The following is an 8429-nucleotide window of genomic DNA, read 5'->3' as shown; positions in this document are numbered from 1 at the left end:
GGGGGGGGGGGTGGGTGGGTCGAGTTCAATTTCTACAAACAATTTCCTCTTCCTCTAACTATTGAATTAAACCAAAATTCAAACCATAAGATGGCAAAAACTTCCCGAACACCACCAAGGAACCAATCAGAGATACAAAAGCAAGCTTCTGACTGATGACGCATTGGAAGCACCAATACAGATAATAACAACAATCTCTGTTCCAACATTCAGTAAGAGGCAGATGTGATTAGAAAGTTTGAGCAAGAGATGAAAAGCAATAATTGCAACCTTTCTCGCTATCTTTTTAACAACAGCCTCGCTAAAGTGTGGCAGCTGCAAAAATGGTGCATACCCTTCACTGGATGCACCTGCTGCCTTCCTTGCACTGAGAGGTACTGCCTGAATCAATAACAGTAAAGTGCGTTAGAAATGAGAGTTGGAAAGAAAACCAATGCCAGCAATGTAAGTAAATGAATTTGAGTAGTTCATTGGACTTCCTAGGTCCTAAACTTTTTAAATAGGGATGGAAACAGCCTCCGACTCCCAAACTAATAGCTGTCAGAAGTCCAAATTTTGTGTATAAAATCCTCATCGAAACAACTGAGAAATAAAATGAATGCTGACAAGAAATTTATCTTATTATCTTAATGCATGAACCTCAACAATATTTGACGCTAAACAAGAATAAGCAATGATGCCCATATGAATATGTATCCATAATTATGTCTTCAGATAATATGATTGAATACTTTAAGCAGATACAAACATAGAGCCAGAAGAGGATGATTGCAGTCAAAATCATGGTTAAGGTACACAAGATGATATCCCACAAGTTATCACGAAATTAAGTTACTTTTCTTGCATTCTTCTGGAATAGGGAAAAAGAGAAGAAAATGAAAATATGCTGATAAGACGGATAAGCACAGTTGCACATAATAGATGTAGAAACTAGTGATAATCTTTCAGAAGAGTACTGGCTCTCTAGAAAAACTAACCTGAACAATACTCTGAGACAGTTCCACCACTCCTATTGCAGGTCTTAGCCATCCATGCCCCACTGGAGGACGTGGAATAATAGCCATCTGCATGCAACAACACGAACTCCCTCAATTACCATAGCAACTCATATTATGTTAAGCAACAAAAAAAAACATGACATATGGACTTGATACAGATTAAGAGAACACAGCACAAGAAGAATGAAAAGCTGAACAGTCTTATCCCTAGGTTATATAACGCCATTGCCGCTCCCCTCTCCCATGCACAGCTCAAAGAAAAACATAATAAATTGGAAGTCTCTGAATAATCCAACACCAAGCCACGGTTTAAACCATTCAAGGGTCATTGCTTGCGTGTACTTAATGACCTAGACATTATGTATTGAGTATTGACACATCTTCACAATTTTAGAATGTGCCTACTTTTTTTGACATAGTAGTGCATTATTCTCATTCCCCTCCCTCCGTCTTCTTTCTCCTATTTCTTACTATATCTGTTATTTTATTTGTAGTTAATTATGCTCCAGACATTTGTTGATTTATTATGGTTACTTCATACAGTAACTAACTAGAGTAATACTGAAATGAATCAAGTTAACCCTAAAACCCAGTGTAGATGTTACCAAATTTGAAAGGGCTTCAAGAATATGTCCAATAATCCCCGAACTACAAGTCCATTTTATGATGTTGAGGAAGTGAATTTCTTTTACAAGTGATGCTGAAGAAGTCAATTAATTCCCATGATTGAAGTTAAATCCAATTTAATTCAGGACTAGACTTAGATATTAGAATTAGCAATTGGTTTCGTATTATACTAGTGGTGGCAAATGAGCGAGTTGAAAATTGGTTGAGAAAAAACAGGTCATAATCCAACATGCCCATTCTTAGGCGGGTAAAAAATGGGATCTTATTTTGGTTCAAACAGATGAGTTTGATCCATTTTTTATTTTTATTTTTATGACAAGGGAAACCCGCAGCCGCTACCCTTTGGGTGCGCACAGGGTAAAACCCCCGCTCCTATGCAATAGCTCGCAAACCACATAGGAGAGGTAACCCGCACTAGGCAAACCTGGTGCGACGAGCTCGACCCAGAAGGCAAACCCCTTGCTTTCGCTGGCAAGGGGTTTCGAACTTGAGACCTCCAACATGGAAGTCCCAAGCTCAAACCACGGGGGGGTTATGGAAACTTCTATAAAATTTTATATATTATCAAACGTGAAACTAAGCATTACTCTTGTTAATACTTAATAGAGATATTTTGATAACACCATTGAATCAGTGGATCTATAAAGAGGTAGGTTAGTTACAAACTTCTTAATTTGATGCGAGGAAAAACTCTTGGATTAATTCATACATTTGGTCTTCAATAATAGATACTTCTATGTGATATATCGTTAACTCTATCACATAGGAAGCTTATTTAAGATCATAAATACCTTGGTACACAATCTCGTAGCTATCTTTTTAAGTTTTTTCCTTTCTAGTCAGACAAAGTTCTTTTGTTTAAACTATCTCACAATATATTTCTATAGAACACCATTGATGTTGTATAGCGATATATTCTAGTTATTTCCGTACAATTATATATGTTTTCAAATTAACTTCTCATTTTTCGCAATCCTACAGCTGAAACAAAAATGCATTAAAACCGAATCTGCAGAAGAAATGACAGCAATCTGGTTACCAACTCGTTCCTGCTGCTCCTACAAGTCAAGAAAGTACTGCCAGATGCCCCAAGAAAGAAAAAAAAAATCACTGAGTTTAGTTCGAACTGGAAGAAGCCTTTTCCGTGTGATAGAAATGCATTATATATATAAATATATATGTGTCTTTGCTAACTAGTTAATACCACGAACCTCTTCTTTGGGTAAGATCAGTCGGCTATACCATGAACATTTAGATCAATAGCCATTTTAAAGATAATAACATAATGGTATTCCCCTTTAACCCTTTTTCTAAAACAGCTCGTCATCCTACATATATTTCCCACCTTGTTAGTGAAAATTTTCCTTTTCTAATGAGTCAGTTACCACCTATACCATGCAAGCAGAAATGAAAAGCAGCACTACTAGTAACCTTATCAAAAAGAAAACAAGCACTAACAGTAGTAATAGGACTACAAATAGAAAGAATGGTGATACCTTCATCAATTCTTCCAGAAGCCGAGGTGCAAGTTCAAGCACACGTCTGAAATCATGCTGTAAAGTTGGAGACAGGGCTGCCGTCTCACGTGTCAATTGGGTTTGAAGCAACAATTCAGTCTGCAAGCAGAAAAGTACTTCTAGCTATATTCTCTTTTTCAAAAAAAAAAGAAAAAAAAAAAGAGGACAGTTTTGACGAGGCTTTTTGACCTTGGAAAAAGAAGAGAGACCACTCATACCTTTACTAAAGCAGGATGCTGCTTCCAAAACTTGGCCTGTTCTTGCCGAATATTCTTAAGATCCAGATTTAGCTCACTTCTAACCAAGACAAACAGTCTCTGCAGAGGTTCTTCGTCAGACCGATGAACAGGAATATCCATGAATTCAGAAGCCTTAATGAAAACATCCATGACCTTGCTGCATCATTGAAGCAACATTACAAGAGACATAATGGAGTAAATAAAGGCAACATCATCCAAGAAAGCGACGACTACCACATAGTGGAAGGGGGGAGAGAATTATTTGATTCAAGACGATAAACTAGAAACCAAAACATGGCTATGCAACTATTACATTTCGACAACATTGTTTTGAGAAAAGGGTAACCTTGTATTCACACCAAAAGATTCATCATCCAAAAAATGATGAATTGGAAACTTACATCCCACATAGGGTATTCTTTACAAGTTTCCTATAAAATCAACTAATTCTATTATCTCCCCTATCAGATTTTGTTTACACCAAAAAAACAAAAGGCTTATACAATTCATTCTAATTTTCTGTAAGTTAGTTTTTTGTCCATCAAAGCACCTTGAGTTCCTTGTGGTTTATACATTTCGACAACATTTCAACCAGCAAATGTGATTTTCAATCTTATGAAGCAATCTACAAACTTAAATGTGTATATCCTTAAGTAGAAAGCAAAATAGACTATTTCTCTCACATACCTTGGAGCTAAAGAAGGTTTCATTAAGTGGTAATATGCGGCTAATGTTGAGTGCATGACATAGTTTCCAGTATACTTTGACGACCTAGACAAGTATATAACAGAAACTGTCAAGGGCAGAATTATACAGACTCCAACAATTCCAAGCAACAGTATTCCTTCAGATGCTCCATCAATGTTTAGAAGGAACTGCGGGAGGGCAATGCCCATTTGAAGCCCCTGCAGGAAACACAAAAAAGAGAATTATTTTTTATTAAAAATGAGTACATTCCTCACAAATGAAAAGATCATGTCTGGGACAAAAAGCACTGTGGCATTTCCATGTCCTCCTATCCCCCACATCCACATGACGATGATCACGTGCGGACCCACATAGACCCTTGTGGGTGCTCGAGCACCCATTGAACCCGACATGAAATATATATGCGTATATAAAAAATACTATGAAACCTAGATAATTAATTAGTAAGCACTCAGAAATAACTGTTGGATGTGCCTCTTTGGTTAGCAGCCAGGTGCTGAAGAAGCAGTACCACAGGTCATGTGATCGATTCTCCAGAAGTAGATCTTTTTCTATTGCAATTTTCTTCCCCTAATTCTAGATTTCTAGTTCCTTTTTGCTGACTTATCAAAGAAAGAGAAAAATTGGCATTCAAAAGACTTCAAATACCTTCTCAAGACTTGAACAGTTTCTAAAACAATATTTGCAACTTAGAAGTTCAGAATTAGCAAGAATAGTCTTATTTATTTTAATTTCAAAATATGGAAAAATCTTTGAGTACAATCGTAATTTGTGCCGAAAATTCTGCCACCGTGGTTTGTAGCCACATACTCTTTTAACTTTTTGAACTACATGTTCCACCCTCTCTCCAAGGAATTGCAAATTTTCTCATCCAAACAACATAATAAATGACTTTTATACATTTCTAAAGTTGTTTAATTCACTATGTAAGGAGTAAGATATTCGCAAGAGTAAGCGATGTTATTATTACGCATTTTAATTTCAAACTACGAAAAGTCATAGAGTACAATTTGTGACTTGATGTATTCTTTTGTGATGGTAATATTAAACATAACTTTCTCATTTTTTCACGATTGCGTTCAAATAGTTCTTGCACTTATACTAAGTGAATGGTAATGATTTTATGTTTAAAAAAGTGAAGCACCCACGACCTTCAGATCTTGGATCCACCACTGACGATGATTGATGTGGAATTACCTGCCGTCCATCGGGATGGCCATATTTTACAAAATTTTCCCTAGATATTGGATCCGTTAGAGCCTGATAAGCCTTTGAGATGAATTCAACAAAGTATGAGTGTGCCTCTGCAATAAAAGAGATAAATAGTCATGGCCAAGTGGCTGCAAATATAGCTCATCACAGTAATACCTAGATGTGAACACATGATAGCTCTGTGTTCAACCTGGATCTGGATTTTTATCGGGATGATACTGAATGGAAAGTCTCCGATACGCCTTCTTTATTTCAGAGTCAGAAGCTCCATATTCCAGTCCAAGGATACTGAATGGCTCGAATATTTGGACCTACAGAATAAAATGTTTAAACTATGTACAAATGGAAATCCAAGAGGCCAGTGTGAAGGTTGACAAAGATGGTGCTTATAATAATGCTTTCTTAAGACCAATGGAACTTGAACTTTTATATATATGACCATGAGAATTTGACATCAGTAAAAGAATACCTCATTGCTTGTGTAAGTAAAACATTTATGATGTGTGAATTCAAAGACTTAACAAATATGACCTACGGAGACAAACACTTAGAAATTTAAGAACATAAGTGTTGTACTATTGAAGACAGCACTAGATTTAAGAGCATGCAAACAATCATTTATAAAATAAAACCAAATTGAATCCTATCCAAAGGTAGCTTAAAAGCACAAGAACACCTAAACTCTGATATATTTGCACATATAAACGAAAAAACCTATCGCATTTTCTGCAACTATTAGTACTAATAGTATCATTTTTCAACTTAAGGAGTTCTTGGAAAGAGGTTGCCACACGCTTGCATTACCAACAAAAATATGGCTATCAAGTTTAAGAAGAAGAACCAGACAAACAGCAATTACCTCAGTGCTGATCTGCTTGATGTAATAAACTAGAACAGCCATGACGACCCACAGAAGTACGAGGGTCAGATTACTGTATGTTGAGAAGTTTGAAATCTGAAAATCAGAAGTAAAATTATATAAATCCGATTACAGAGTTTAACTTTAATATTAAAACCCAGAAACTAGGTTATACAGAAACTTGCCCGCCTGAATATGGATTTGTGATACTTCCCGGACCGAACGCAGACCGAACACTGGCAGTTGATTTTGGCAGCCTTTTTCTTGAAAGCACCAAATAAATTGACTATAGTGTAAGGAACTAATGGCAAAGCCATTAAAGTCAAGACAAAGATGGGAAAAAGTGCGCTGTTCTCTTCAGAAGCCCCCATATTGAATTTTTCTTAGAATCTAGCAGAGACACTCCTGAAATGATGATTCTTATTAGAGTACAATACATCCAAAAAGGGCTCAAACCAGCCTTAATACATAATTTCAAAAAATTATATACTTCGAACCAAACTTTCTCAAACTCTGCCTTATATCATGACAAGTTCAGCTAAGCTGAACTAAGCTTGATATACTACTGAAATGCTTGTTTCCATTGAGCATAACTCAACAAATATAAGTTCATGACAGCCTCCAATTCAAGGACAAAACAGTGGTTCAAAACTGCAGAACCAAACATTAACTACAAAAATGTACATATTGGTTCAACTTCAAGTATTTTAATCATGAGAAATTCAGCTAAGCAGAACTACGCTGAGTGCAATTCTGATCCATCATAAACAAGCTAGAAAGATGATAACAAATTGCAGAAGTTCCCTATCTACTTCCAATAAATTGTTTGTTCTAAGCACCCAAGGGTGTGACCTAGTGGTCAATGAGCTGGGTTGAGAACTATGAGGTCTCAAGTTCAGACAAAAAATACCAAGTGACTTCTTTTCGCCTGTCTTAGCTTTGGTTAGACAAAGTTAACTGATACTTATTGTTGGTAAGAGGTGGTAGATACACCATGGAATTAACCTAGGTGCCCAGAAGCTGGCCAGACACCACCGTTACCAAAGAATTAAATAAATTGTCTATTCGAACTTTATGGACACTTATTTACCATTCACAGAATAAGCTAAGAAAAAAGTACTCCAAGAACTCCTGAATATGATGATCCCGATTCATAGAAAAATGCTCACATATCCTCCAATTCAACGGCAAAAACTATTATTCAAATTTAACCTAAAGTCCTAACTTGAACAGAAATTTATATATTCACGCCTACTTACGTTTCGAACTTCATCAATCCTACTACACCATGTTAAGAACGAAAAATAGCTCGATATTGAAGATCAATTCATCAGTTCACAGAGACATTCGATATTGTAATATACATTACGAAAAAAAAATATCAGCTATTTGTTTGACCTAGCAAACTGCATCAAGATAGAAATGAAAGGCTGCTACTATTTGTTTGCCCTACCAAAACTGCATCATATATAAACGGAAACGAAGGAATTGACTCACCGTGAATGCAGATCGCCGATGTTGTAAGTCGACGGAAGTTCGCCGGAGATAATCCCACGGTCGCCGGAGTAGCGTAAAACCGTGAAGCAGCTACCGGGCCGATTTAGGCGGCTTAAAATTGAGCAAATTTAGATCGGCTCCAGTTTGCTTTCAACTGAAGTACTCCGTATATCAAATTTTGTGTTATTTGCTATTATAACCTCAGAGTTACCTTTATTGTCCAATTTATCTCAAATTATTCCTTATATATGTTCTGACCCCAAAGCTATAACTATTACTCACTTAATTAGTCACGACTCACGTGTTATGTTAAACTTATATTATTACTTTATTTTAGTAATAACATCGACCTCTTATGACCACTTATAATTCGAGTAGAAAAAATAGGTATTTTCACATTAAATATATATTTTTTAGATTTCTTATGTAGAAAAAAAAAATACAAAATAGACCTACGATTTAAAATAAATTACTAAATTAATTGACCCTATAAAAGGTCAAATTGCGAATTCTTTTTCTTCTTTTTTGCATCAAAAGTAAGAAACACGTATTTTAATTAATTTAAAATTAAATATATAGAGTCATATATTACAGGAATTAAAATTAAATAATTAAAGGACCAAAGATGTTAGTATCTCCAAAGTTGTTACATGTAATGCAATTCTTTTGGAACATTAAAGTTTGTTAACTTTGACCAGTAGAATAAAAGCCTCATTCAATTGGTATACTGACTTCATCAGACCAATTACATCCTGCCACATCAACTATTTGA

At 35.8% G+C, this 8429-nt stretch overlaps 1 protein-coding gene across 1 annotated transcript in view; it reads right to left on the bottom strand.

The window, feature by feature from the left end:
• The window catches only part of LOC102591067 (dnaJ protein ERDJ2A-like), a 10469-nt gene extending 2642 nt beyond the window's left edge, over positions 1-7827 (bottom strand). The window contains exons 1-10 of the mRNA XM_006341095.2: positions 7658-7827; positions 6346-6565; positions 6161-6256; positions 5492-5612; positions 5287-5393; positions 4069-4286; positions 3361-3538; positions 3122-3241; positions 978-1064; positions 271-381 (exon numbers count right to left, since the gene is read on the bottom strand). Of these exons, the coding sequence (XP_006341157.1) occupies positions 271-381; positions 978-1064; positions 3122-3241; positions 3361-3538; positions 4069-4286; positions 5287-5393; positions 5492-5612; positions 6161-6256; positions 6346-6531 (1224 nt within the window). The 5' untranslated portion in view covers positions 6532-6565; positions 7658-7827. The remainder of the gene's footprint in view (positions 1-270; positions 382-977; positions 1065-3121; positions 3242-3360; positions 3539-4068; positions 4287-5286; positions 5394-5491; positions 5613-6160; positions 6257-6345; positions 6566-7657) is intronic.
• Positions 7828-8429: the final 602 nt, after the last annotated feature.

This window comes from Solanum tuberosum, unplaced genomic scaffold (genome assembly GCF_000226075.1).
Source record: "Solanum tuberosum cultivar DM 1-3 516 R44 unplaced genomic scaffold, SolTub_3.0 scf00021, whole genome shotgun sequence".
Classification (NCBI taxonomy): domain Eukaryota; kingdom Viridiplantae; phylum Streptophyta; class Magnoliopsida; order Solanales; family Solanaceae; genus Solanum; species Solanum tuberosum.
This window is presented reverse-complemented; position numbering and strand designations above follow the sequence as displayed.